At 51.0% G+C, this 13695-nt stretch overlaps 1 protein-coding gene across 1 annotated transcript in view; it reads left to right on the top strand.

The window, feature by feature from the left end:
* The first annotated feature begins 414 nt into the window (after nucleotides 1–414).
* The window catches only part of Scarb1 (scavenger receptor class B member 1), a 67574-nt gene continuing 54293 nt past the window's right edge, over nucleotides 415–13695 (top strand). The window contains exon 1 of the mRNA XM_051205098.1: nucleotides 415–724. Within this exon, the coding sequence (XP_051061055.1) occupies nucleotides 599–724 (126 nt within the window). The 5' untranslated portion in view covers nucleotides 415–598. The remainder of the gene's footprint in view (nucleotides 725–13695) is intronic.

Genomic DNA, 13695 nt, shown 5'->3' with positions numbered 1-13695 from the left:
AGCATTCAAAGGCCGGGGAGGGATACGGAATTCGGAATGGAGGGCGTGAGTGGCCCGGAGGCAGGCCCCAGATGACTGCAACTGATGCAAGGCAGGGGATACTGGAGTTGGAGGCATTCGCGCCAGTCCAGAGAAAGAAGAGATCGCAGGAGTAGGGGTAGCCAGTGCAGAGGTGCCAGGGTCTTCTGCGCTCTGTGGAGAGCGCGGTCGTTCCCACTTTAACAAGCGAAAGACAAGGAAGCTCAGAGGGGAGCCCGCAGCAGGAATCCAGGCACACTGTGCACTAGTTCAGAGAGCTGGGACAACTCGAAGGGGCCGCTCCAGATGGAGGCCACGCCCACGACTCATCAGAGCACCGCCCACTTCCCGCCCCCCCTCCCCCCCCCCGGAATCCCGCGCTGCGCGAGGGGGCGGGCTGCTGGGCCATGGCGCATAAAGCCTCTGGCCACCTGCAGGGTTACTGCTGCGCCGACCACTGCCTGGGACTCACCTTGCTGAAGCGTGAGCCTCGGCTTCTGTCATCTCTGTGGCCTCCGTCGCCTCGGTCGTTGTCCCCTTCAGGCCCTGAGCCCCGCGAGCCCGGGCCGCACACGCGGACATGGGCGGCAGCGCCAGGGCGCGCTGGGTGGCGGTGGGGCTGGGCGTCGTGGGGCTGCTGTGCGCTGTGCTCGGCGTGGTTATGATCCTCGTGGTGCCCTCGCTCATCAAACAGCAGGTGCTGAAGGTGAGTGGTGCGTCCTCCGGCGGAGGGGCACAGGGTGGGACAGTGACGCTTCCCACCATCTGGGAGGCCCAGGCTCATTCAGGAGGCTTGGAGGTCTGAGTCACCAGCGTCCCAGGGGCCTGACCCTCACTGAAGCAGAAGTGTGGCCTGGTTGTCCCTGAGTTTCGATTGCTGCTGCCCTGACCTCCAGCCTTTCTACACATCCCGCCTGATGACTGTACCTAGTGACCTTAGGGGTGTGGGCAGCCGGTGGCCCCAGTATCTCTGTAGGTTCCCACGGGCACCCAGTTTTCAGTGGGTACTCTGCCTGGCTCCTCCCGCCCAGATGCCCTAGCGATGCCCTGGCTCGCCCCCACACTGCTTGCCAGCCTGGAGAGTTAAGCAGCTTTCCTCCCCACGCTCTGGCAGAGGCAGACAGTACCCAGCCAGGTCTGCGAGAGCCTCTCTCCTGATCTCACTCAGCCTTAGGTCCCGTTGCCCTTTCAACCGGGGACCTATATTAGGAACGGGCGGAGCCGGTAAAGCCACAGACTCTGCCCCGAGAGCCTGTGACCTCCGATTGAGCCCAGAGCTCATTAAGTCCTGGAGATTACTATGTTATTACACTCCAGCGAAGGATGTTTCTGAGACTCTGAGCTACCCCGGAAGGGGAAACCGAGGCTGGCTGGCTTTTAGGGAACATCCAGTTAGAACTGGACCTGGGATATAGAAGAGGCTGCTGTTACGTGGGTTGATTGACATCTTTCATCTTAGTAGGTTTGTTTACTGGGAGTTTAAGAATGGCTTCGTATACTGTGCCCCATCATAGGGTGAATGAAGGAGGGAATGAATGAAGGTTGCTCTTAGGCTGGCTGCCACCTCCCAGGACCTGGCTAGCCTTCCAGAAGGAGCCATAGGTGACTTTCCTGGAGTTCCGGTGGGCAGATCAGAGTCCTCTTGGCCACACTGTCAGCTAGCGCTTTGGATTTTCCACCCTTGTACCTGAAGATCCTCGGGTCTGGTGGCAAAGAAGTCCCAGGGTCCCAGGGTTGCCGTGTCTGGGGAAGAGGGAAACCCTTTTCCTTTCGAGCATCAGAACTAACAAAGTAGCGGTGACAGCCTTGAGTTAGTGGCAAGCCTGTGGTTTCACCAACACCAAGACCCGCCCTGTGCGCCCAGCACGTGGACTGGCTGCTTGCTTCTCACCCGGATTACGGTGGGTGGAGTGAGCAGGTGACCCCTGCTTTCTTACTTGGGGGTGAGGGGGATATCTCAGCTGGTTCCCAGGCTCCTTTCAAGAGTGTTGTCTTTATTGGATTGTCACAGAGACTAAGGATGTCTGCGGGGTATGGGGGTAGTGGGGTGTTAACGTGTTAGCGTTGGAACTGCCTGGGTTAGCGTTGGGACTGCGCATGCCTGTCGGGTCAGTGGGGCGTGTGCCCCAGGCTTTGAGAAGGAAAACCATGTTTGGCTGAGTTGTCCTACAGCTAGAAGCTTGGGACTTTAATTTTGAATAAGCGGCCTCCAGCACCCTGCTTGTGAAAATCCCAAAGGTGATTGGTTGGGGGCTGAGTGGTGTGAAGGAAGGAAGACAGGAAGACACGCCTAGTCCAAGACAGCTCCTTCTTAGACGCCCTGGCTGGAGTGTAGCCGACCTGCTGTGGGAGAAGAAAGCTCATTTCAGGGGCTGGCTGGAGGGCGGGGGCGGAGGGGAGCAGGGAGGGACCCTGGAGTTGACTTTGGCTACTTTCATTCTGTACGACTTGAATGGAAGCCTTGTTTTTTGAATTTTCATGTTTTGTGCTTTTTTTTTTTTTTGTCAGTTAAAGAAGTTGATGTATAAATGGCAGGAATACTTGGTTGTTTAAGAAAAACAAAACAAAACAAAACAAAAAAACAGGGGAGCTAGAGAGATGGCTCAGTGGTGCTCTTCCAGAGGACCTGCGTTCAATTCCCAGCATCCACATGGGAACTCACAGCTATCTGCAACTCTAGTTCCAGGGGATCTGATAACCTCACACTGACATGCATGTAAGCAAAACAGCAATGTCATAAAATTAAATAAATTATAAAGGGAAAAAATCAGGACTAGGGGTATAGCTCAGTGATAGAGCAGTTATCCAATATGTAGCAGATCCTGGGTTCCAACACCCACACAACAGAGAGAGACAGAGACAGAGAAGAGCAATTTCTTTGATCTTATTATAGGTACAGTATCTCTTTAGATGTTTTTATATATATATCTGCAATTATTACAATCATGTGTGTGAGTGTACGTGTGTGTGTGTGTATACACTCCAGTGCACCTGTGTGGCTGGGCGCGGCACACAAGTTGAGGCCAGAGGTTGATGTCTGGTGTCTTCCTCAATTGCCTCCATCTAGTTTTTTGAGACAGGCTCTCTCATTGGATATGGGGCATACCTTTTCTTCCAGACACTGCCTGGTGAGTCCCTGGGATCTGCTTTGTCTCCACGTGCCCCAATGGTGGAGTTCCAGACATGAACTACTGTGCTCAGTTCTATTTGTTTTGGTTTTTGCTTTCTTTCTTGTTTTTGTTATTTTTGTCTCTTTGCTTTGAGACAAGGGTTCTCTGTGTAGCCCTGGCTGTCCTGGAACTCACTCTGCAGACCAGGCTGGTTTCAAACTCAGGGATCCACCTTCCTCTGCCTCCAAAGGCATGCGGCACACTGGGCCACACCTGGCTCAGTGTCCAGCTTTTGTTTGGGTTCTGAGAATCAGAACTGAGATCCTTTAGGAAGCACTTGACCCGCTGAGCTATCTTCCCAGCCCTGTTCAAAGGTTTCTGCATGACAGGTAGAACATGCCAATTTGTTATTGCCGCCCCATTGTGTGGTAGTCCTTTGTTCACCAGGGCTACAGAGAACACACACCCTCCTGTGTGAGTCCCAAGACACTTCCACGGTGTGATTCTTAGCCCATGGATCCACAGGTGTGCTCCATTTCTCTTTTGGCCTTTTCATCTTTACTCCTACTGGCAAGCCGTGGGATCATCTACTTGCCCGTATTTCTTTCATAACATCACCCTCTTTGGCTATTTGGTGGCTTTGATTCACACCTTTGGCTCCAGGAGGTTGGGCAGGAATGTGATGCCCATGTAGGTGACAGTTTCCAGAGCTTAAGGGTGTAGGTGCCCTGTGCCATGTGCTATCGGGGGCCAGTCCTTTGGAAATGTCCTGCCTGCCTCTCTTTCTGGTTTGAACCCAACCACAGCGTTGTGAAACAGGCCGAGGCTGCGGAATTTTTCCTTTCTACAGATAAGGGATCTGGGCCGTAGCAAAGGTCGGGGAGCTGGTTAGTAAGCACAGCCTATGGTGGTGGGCTGGGAGGGACTTCAAGTGTCCATGCTTAATTTACCCTCCTCTGGGAAGCAGGAAATGGGCAAGAGCCCACTCTGTACAGTGAGCTTCTGGGCAGAGTCAAAAAAAGAATTAAGAAGGGCCAGGTTACAAAAACACATGGGCTGGGCAGAGGTGGCTCATGTCTTTAATCCCAGTACTCTGGGAGGCAGAGCCAGGCCGTTCTCTGTGAGTTTAAGACCAGCCTGGACTATAGAGTGTGTTTCAGGACAGCCAGGGCTACACAGAGACCCTGTCTCAAAAAACAAAACAAAACCCCCCAAAAAATCAACCAACCAACCAACCAAACAAACAAAAAAAATCCCCAAAAAACAAAAATCAAAAGAAAAAAGAAATAAGGAAAAAGGAAAACACATGGATAATGGAGAAAAATGCTGTTTCTGTTAAAGTTCCTCTTCCCCAACCTCTTGCCACTTGCAGGCTGAGGCAGGAGGAATGTAAATTCAAAGCTGGCCCTAGGCTATATAGGAAGTTCAAATAGTGAGACCCTGCCTTTAAATAAAATGTAAACTAGGTACGTTGGTGTGCACTGTTAATCCCAGTATTCAGAAGGCAGAGACAGACAGATTTCTAAGTCAAAATCCTGGACAGTCAGGGATACATAGACCCTTCCTCATAAATAAATGAGTGAATGAATAAATACGAAGGTAAAAAGAAAACTGAGGATACAGCTCAGTTACAGAGTGCTTGCTTAACATATACAAGAGCCCTGGGTTCAATTCCCTGTGCTGCAAAAACATAACAAACAAACAAAAAGGTTTTCTGCGTTTTCAACAGAGTCATGTTAGTGCAGAAAAAGGTGTGGAAAGATAAAGTAGATAATGCCTGGTCCATGATTCTCTGTGCATTTCTGCTTTATTTTATGTCATGGGTGTTTTGCCTGCATGTACATCTGTGCACCATATGTGCGCAGTGCCCTCTGAGACCAGAACAGGGTATCAGATCCTCTGGAACTGGATTTACAGATGTTTGATTGTGAGCCATCATGTGGGTGATAGGAACTGAACCCAGGTCCTCTGGAAGAGCAGCCAGTGCTCTTTCTTAACTACTGAGCCATCTCTCCAATCCACCATGATTCTTTTTGTAAAATATTATATGCATGTATTTATTTGTGTGTGTGAGTGGAAGGGTTGTGCCACAGCATGCCTGTGAGGCCAGAGAACAACCTTCAGGAGTCAGTTCTCTCCTTCTACTGCTGCTTCTGGGATCGAACTCCAGTCCTCAGGCTTGGCAGCAAGCACCTTTACCTGCTGAGCCATCTCACCAGCCCCAACGGTTATTATTTATTTTGTAGTCTTTTGAGGCAAGGTCTTGCTGGGTTACCCAGGCTTTATTTGAAATTCTTCTGCCTCGGCCTCTTGAGTGCTGGGGTAATATGCCTGCACCAACCCATGTGCTCTCTTTACAAATAAAAAGAGAACATATCCATGTGTTATGAGTTTAACTAAAAATGACAAGTGAGGCAGTGCCTTAGTTATGGTTATGATTGCTGTGATGACACACCATGACCAAAGTAAGGTGGGGAGAAAAGGGTTTATTCCCTTTTCCACATCACTGTTGATTATTAAAGGAAGTCAGGACAGGAGCTCAAACAGGATATGAACCTGGAGGCAGAAGCTGATTCAGAGGTCATGGAGGGGTGCTGCTTACTGGCTTGCTCCTCATAGCTTGCTTAGCCTGCTTTCTTATAGAACCCAGGACCGCCCTGGAGTGGCTCCACCTACAATGGACTGGGTCCTCCCATATCAATCACTAATTAAGAAAATGCTCTACAGGCTTGTGTACAGCCCAATCTTATGGAGGCATTTTCTCAATTGAGGTTCCTCCTCTCAGATGACAATGACTCATGTCAAGTTAACATAAAAACTAGCTAGCACAGGTGGCATGGTAACACAGATCCGTGTCAATTAAAGAAGCAGCTGAAGATGATTGCCCTGTGACTTTCCTGGAGTGTGTGTGACAGTGTCCCACCAACACTGAGACCCTGGATGCTTCACCTAGAACCCAGCCTGGAATGCAGCTGCCTGTCCTGGGGCCACCACCTTCATCAAAGGGCCACCACATCCACAGGATTGCGGCATCTCTGCTGTCCTTAAGTGGGTTTTCCTGGTGGACTCTCCCCAGGTGCTTGGTCTGTGCATCTGGTGATGCCTCCTTCATCAAATTTGTCCCTTAGGCACAGAGCAGAAGCCCGGGGCTGTTCATACCTTCTGGCTTCTGTCTGCTGCTTCCTGCTGCCTCATGGCTGCTTCACCAACATCTTAACTTCACATGCCTGGGGGCTCACCCTTTACCCCCCCCCCCCGTAGCCCTACGGCCTCTCTGCCTATTTGGATCCCAGCTTTTCACAGGTAGCCAGAGGGATGATGTCCTCCCTGCTCAGGCCCTTTGATATCCCCCATCTTTCTCCAAATGAGCCCCGAATTTCTCTCAGCAGCTTGAAGCTCCCCATTCTGTCTCCCTTTCCCCTCCCTCAACTCAGCCACCCCCCCACCTCCCTCCACCTTCCTGGTTTGAGCCCACTATACATACTCCCACTTCAAAGGCCCTGGCAGTTCCCTCAGCCTGCACTAGAGTAATAGATGGTTGTGATCTGACATATGGGTTCTGGGAACCGAACCCAGGTCATCTACAGGAGCGGCTGGTGCCATCTGAGCCATCTCTCCAGCCCTCCATCCTTACTCTGTCATAGGCCTGTGTGTGGTTCTTTATTTTTCCTGAACATGTTTGTTGGCCAGGGGAGGAGTCAGGAGCTGACTGGGATGCTGGCAGATGACTGTTTAGTCCTCTCCACCTCAATTTTGTCTCCTTCTACTAATACTCCTTACAGACACCCAGGGAATGTGTAGAAGTTGGGCTAGCCTGGGCTATCTACACTGTCCCTGGGTTGTTTTGTGACCTTTGGCAGAGCTCCTCGGCCTGGCACTTGGAAGGTGGTGCTGATGGCTGATAGTGGCTTGTAGACACTGTGTTACCCCGAGTGTCTGATGTTTTGTAAAGCCATTCATGTAGTATCTGAATGGCTACAGTTGCCTTCTGTTTCATCAGGGAGACAGACACAGACACACATAGATAGAAAGTGACTTGTCCCAGGTCACACAGATTTAGGTAACAGAACCAAGATTTTCAGTGAATTCAAAGCCTGTGGAGGTGTAACCTTTGCTCATAGGTAGACTGTAGCTTCTGGGTTTTGAACAGCTTGCCCTGACTGGAGAGGCCCAAGGACACCTTCCTTTACCCTTCATGGATTAATCTTACATTTATCTACATGGCCAGTGGGTGTACTCTAGGCCTTTGTCCTGTGACTACCCTGAGAAAGCTGCAGGTTCAGAACAACTCAGGAGGACTCAGTGGAAAGGTCTGCTTTTCCTCAGCTTACCCTGTGACCTCGAGGCTAAGGTTTGCCTGGGCCACTGTGGGCTGTTCTCCCAGTGGGTTCTGGGGCCCTTAGTGTCAGGATGGGTGTCTCTGCTCTCCAGGCCCTAGGTAGAGATGCTTGGGTGTGCTGGGATTTCTTCTGTTTCTTTATCATTTTTCTTTTTCCTACTGCCTAGCTTCCGGTCCCCCTGGCATGTGAGGGGCTATTTTAATTCCCTGCAGGGCTGTGACTGTAGACTGCCTATTTTTAGTTCCAAGAGTTTGCTTCTGTTTCCTTCTGGCTCCTTGTATATCCACTAGTACTCATGTCTGCAGTTCATGTGTGTGTTGGTATACACACGCTACACAATGACGTCCCCAGGTGTACTAGCACATGCAGCTGGGTGTATGTATGGTCCAGTGTTGACATATATGTGTGTGTTTCTGTGTACCACATGAGTTGCAACCCATCCACATGTGGACACATGCACACATGTATTAGTTCATGTTCCCATGTGCTGAAGGGCATGGGGCGTGGCTCCAAGGTGGAGTGGTGGCCAAGCAGGTGCAAGCCACTGGACTCCAAACTCAATACGGCAGACAGAAAAAAAAAGGGTCATTGTCACTATGTGGTCACCGTGTGCAGTACTTAGGTGCTCCTATCTGGTATTGAAGCCAGGCTCTCCTTTTTCTTTCCTGGAAGGACCCAGGGACCTTTCCTGGAAGGATGGACGCCTTACTGTCCTCACACAGTGACTCACCCCGATTCACCCCCAACTCCAGGAGTTCAGCTACCTGGAATGTTGTGCACTGGTCTTAGATCCCAACAACCGGCTCAAGCCAGTCCTGGGGAGACCACTTGGCTCTCTGTAGAGCCTATCCTAGGTGTATGTTGGTTCCTAAGAGGTTTGTTTGGCCCAGACTGCCAGCTCTGTGGCCATCTGTGGCTCTTAGAGTACAGAGGAATTGTCACACATCCTTCCTTGGCCAGCAAGAGAGGTTCCAGGCTGCTACGAGTCCCTTCCCAGGTTGCTTCTGGGTGTTTGACACTGCCCTTTTTAGGGCCTGGGAACTCAGTGAGAAGCCCCAAGCCTTCTGCTCGAGATTCAGGGTCACCAATTTAGTTTGAGGAGGATTCAGCCAGGGGCTTTGTGAAAAGTCAAACAGGAGAGGAGGCTGAATCAGGAGGATTGGCAATTCCAGGCCAGCCTGGGCTACTGTGTGACAGGCCTTAAACAAAAACAAACAAACAAAAACAGAAAAAGAAAAGAAAGTTGATAAAAATGGAAAACAGAAACATGAGAACAGATGACCCTTTTACCTCACCCCTCTCCCTCTTCCTCCCTCTCAGGTGGCCTTGGCCACCACTGGCCTAGGGCAGGGTCAGGCCAGGCTGAGCTGCAAACAGAGGCAAAACAACAGGCCTTACTCAGCCTGGCTCAGCCTGGCTCTGAGCCTCAGGAGCTGAGGAGGCTCCATTGCTGCTCAGGGGTGATTTCCACTCCAAGCCTTGGTGGTGGTGGTAGTGGTGATGGGATGTTCTATAACTTGTCAGAGTCATGGCCTCCTCGGACCAGGGACTTTCTTTGCCCCCAGCCCCTTTCTTTGTGATCTTCAGCTGCCTGGGGAGGGGAAGGAACAGGAGTGGCCTGACCCTTGCTTGCTTCCTGGCTTTTCAATGAAATTCCTTCCACCCTCCCTGGAAGCTTCTAGAAGGGCTCTTGGGCCACTTTAGCTGTAGGGCTTCTGGATATCTTTATGGTTCTCGCTGGGGCCCGTTTTGCTCCTGAATGCTCATAGTTGGTAGGTGAGTCCTCACCTTGCCTCAGTCATACTCTGGTGGGTTATGTCCAGGCCCAACTCACTGTTCAGGGCCTTAGCCATGCTCAGCTCTAAACTGTTCCCTGTGGGCCTTTACCTTTCTCTTGAACTCTAGCCCTGACCTCAGAGGAGTACTCTGGTTTGCCAGGTGTCTTACCTTGTGTTGACCTTCCTCCTCATGTCCAGGCCTGTCCACCTCACCTCCTATGATTAGCTTGGCCTTTTGTCTTCCATACTGTGGCCACCAACCAAAAGCTTGGGGGCAGCCATCGTCTGCTTCCCACACTTGAGCCCCAGAGAAGAGAGAACCTTCCGTCCCCCTGAGGCTGGCTTCTGCCACTGTATCTTTCATCTGGATTCTTGAACTTTTCCAACATCTCCTTTGCTCTCCCTAGCTCTCAGTACAGCAGCAGAGACAGCCTGGGTCCTTCCCCTGTGCCAGGAGGCTAGGACCCTGCCCTTTCATACCTTCCTGGCCTGTCCTCCTCCCTTCCCCTTGTGTGTGGGCCAGGTTTGTGGTCTAATGCCTGTGACATGTCCTAGTGAGATGTCAATTCAGATGGCACCTGCTTGGGAAGCCCACACTGGCTCCTGTAGTTGACACTGAACAGCTCTCTGGTCCCAATCTTCACCCTTACCCACCGTGTTTTTCTTCAGCCCAATACACTGTACTGTTTACCTGTGACATTTACCTGTATATTGGGCTTTTTCCTTCTGCCACGTTGTCCGAATGGGAATCCTAAGCTCAGGAGGGCAAGGACCTCTGTGATGTTTGTTCTCTGTCCCCAGTGTTGTAACTAATGCCTGGCACTGGGCCTCGGGTTCCCAAATAATTAGCCAAAGTGGACAGGCCAAATCACAAGGTGTCCTGAGACCCTTAACACTGTGAGGTCCCATGCCAGGCCATGGGTGCCATGATGCCAATGCCCAGCCATGACTGTCCTTGCAATTCTTCCTGTCTCAGACTGCTCTTTAGAACACACAGGTGCTATGGTTTAAAGAGCTGGTTCAGGTTCCAGGCAGGTGAGATGATGTGAAGATCTCATGAGATTTGATCCCCAGAGCCTAGGTCAAAAATGCTGATAATCTCAGGGCTGGGGAAGTGGAGACAGGGCAATCCCTGGGGCTCAGTGACTCCAGGCAACCCTGTGGAATCATGGAGCTCCAGGCCAAGGAGAGACCCTGTCTCAAAAAATAAGGTGGATAGTGTCTGAGGGACCACACCTGAGGTTGTTCTCTGGCCTACAAGATACACACACACACACACACACACACACACACACACACACACACACACACGAATATACACCCAGACACATTCACAAACACACAGATACACAGAGAGACATAGACATATATACATATACACACAGAGAGACATACACACAAACACACACAGACATACAAACTTTTGTCTGGCCAATCAGTATATCAGTATCCTGGCCTCTACACACACACACACACACACACACACACACACACACACACGGAGGCCCATCTTTTCTTCCAATCTTAGGTGCTGTTCTTTCTGCCTGAATACTTTCCCCTTGGCTCTTTTACTCAGTTCCTCTCCTGTGTTTCAAAATAAATGTCACTTACTTGTATTTTGTGGTGCCTGGGAGTGACCCAGAGATGCACTCATGCTAGACAAGTGCTCTGTCACCCATCTACACCCCACACCTGTAAGTGGGATTTTTTTCTAAGACACTTCCTGGCCACCAGCTTCCCCCACCTCCCCTAAGGTCCCCTCTGGGACTTTCCCTGAGCTCACCCTCCAATGAGCTCATTCATTTGGTTGATGTCCTACCAGGATAGGGATTCTGTGTGTTTTCTACATGACTTTACTCCACAGTGGTGACCCTGACTGGGGTGGGGCCTGTGCTGAGGCAGGGGGGGACCCTAGTGGCCATTATTGAAATTACAGCCTTACAGCCTGACTGCTCCATTCCGGGGACTGTGGGTGAGTCACATGGCTTTGACGTGCCCCAGTCTCCTGGGACTGGGACCACCTCGTGAGGTCACTGAGTGAACTGGAGTTCTTATGTCCCAGACCACACCCAGTGGCCTGAGTCCCTGGCAAGGGCCTTTCAGGGTCTGATGCTTGATGTGCTTGTTCTTGACTCCAGCGACTTCTCTCTGGTGTCAGTGCCAAGGTGTACCCCACATCTATGCAGTTGACTTCCCCTAGTGACCTCTTTCTCGTCCTAGCACAAAGGCAGTGGGCCAGAAGGGATAGACCCAGTTTTCAGAGACGTGAGCTGTACATCATCAGGTCTGCTGTGGGCGGTGGGTAAATAAATCACACCTGTCTTAACCAAGGGCGGGAGAGATCAGGAGGCGGGGAGTAGGGTTGCGGTGCACAGCCTTTGAGAGTGAGCGGCCTTCAGCAGCCCTGGCTTGCGGTATGCTCTCCTCTGCAGTCTGTAAGCCTAGTGTTATTACCAAAGCAGGGTCACTTCCTCCCATGGTTTCCTCCAAACAGCACCAGTGTGGGGCTAGGGTTCTCCTGCTGGGAACAACTGCTTCTCCTGCTAATGATCTGCATCCCTCTGCTAGTGATCTCTATCTCTATATTTGGGGAGGTGTGGTCCACAGGCATGAAGAACAAAATAAACTGGCTGCTGTCACACACCTGTAATCCTAGCACTCCAGAGGCTACGGGTTAATCATCCTGACTACATGGGGGATTCTAGGCCAGTCTGGGCTACATGAGACCTGTCTCAAAAACACACACACACACACAAAAAAAAAAAAACAAAACAAACAAAAAACAAAACAAACAAACAAAAAAACAAAACAAAAAGAACAAAAGAAGAAAAGAAAAGCACCAACAAGAAAGCCAGAGAGTAAAGATTGTTGCCACCAAACCTGTTGACTGGTGTTCGATCCTGAGAGCCACACATTGGAAGAAGAGAAGCAACTCCTTCAAGTTGTCGTCTGACCTCCCTGCATGTACCACAGCACATTCAAACTCATGCACACACACAAATAACAAACATGAAACAATACAAACCAAAGCAATGATGCTAAGAGCTGGAGACGGCGGTTATGACTGTCCATCGCCTCTGATCGGCTGGGCTTGAGTCACATTCTTTTCACCGGGCAATCACTGTGAGCCTGGAAAATGGCTGTGAAAGAGGGGCCCTCTCCCGAGGGCTCAGGCTGGGATGCACTGATGCCCTGTGTGTTAGCAGAAGGCAAGGACGATAGGCTGCCCAGGTAAGAGAGGAACCCTTGGCCCCTAATTAGCCCCGGTCGCCCCCAGGTTCCACTCCCTCCTCTCATGGCTATGTACTTGGGATGCTTTCTTTGGCATTGGCTCCAGCTTTTGTTTTCTTTTGACTGATTTTCAAGACTGTTTCTCTGTGTTGCTTTGGAGGCTGGCCTAGAACTCCCTCTGTAGACCTCGAACTCACAGAGATCTGCCTGCCTATGCCTCCCAAGTGCTGGGATTAAAGGTGAGCACCATCATGCCCAGTTTATCATCATCATTATTGTTATTGTTGTTTGAGATTATTTGAGACAGGGTCTCCCACTCTAGCCCAGGTTGGCCTCAAGCTTTTGGCAATCCTGCCTCTGCTTCCGGTCCTGGGATTATAGGCATGTGCCACCATGCCTGGCCCATCTTTCCTTTTGTTAAAATCACACACACACACACACACACACACACACACACACACACACACACACACAGAGGTCAGAGGACAATTTGCAAGAGTCAGTTCCCTTGTTCCACCATTTGGAGCCCAGAGGTTGAACTCAGGTCATTCGGCTTGGCCACAAGGGCTGTACTGACTGAGCCATCTCGACAGCCCCCAAGTTTAATTTTCTCTTTAAGGACAACAAAGCTCAGAGGAAGCCCTGGTCTGTTCAAGGCCATAGGGATGGTTGGTAGCCAGTGCTGGCCTGTTGTGGGCTATGTTGACAGTTCCAGGTTAGCTGGTAAGTGGGATGCTCGACCTAGGTAAAGGGAAGGGATCTTGGTAGGTGAGGGGTAGTCGGGTTATTCTATGGTGACTTCCAGACAGTCCCTATGCTCCTACCTTCCTTCTCTTTGTTCCCATCCAGCTGCAGGAGTGGGAGGAGGTGTTTTGATAAAGTGGGAGAGATGTCAGGGCCAGCTATGCCAAAGTTGAAGCTTAATGTACATCCCTTGAGGCTCAGGGGGGGCCCTAGGATGAAAGTGGGGAGAAGGAGCCTGGGCCTCTGTGACCTTCACTACACTCGGCACCAGGCTCTGATGCAGAGGCGTTGATCCGCTCTGGGCATGTTCTGCAATGTGGCTCAGGAGTCAGCTCTGGCCACAGACAAAGCAGCTGTTGGCTCTTGCCCTGGACTCTGGGTCATGCTCCACCCTTCTGGAATAGTATAGGAGCTGCAGCTGGGCCTCAGGGATGGCACCTCTGCTAATGCCTACCTTCCTTCTTTCCTTCCTTC

This window comes from Phodopus roborovskii, unplaced genomic scaffold (assembly GCF_943737965.1).
Source record: "Phodopus roborovskii unplaced genomic scaffold, PHOROB, whole genome shotgun sequence".
Lineage (NCBI taxonomy): Eukaryota > Metazoa > Chordata > Mammalia > Rodentia > Cricetidae > Phodopus > Phodopus roborovskii.
The sequence above is the reverse complement of the archived record's forward strand: the minus strand, read 5'-3'. Positions and strand labels throughout refer to the sequence as shown.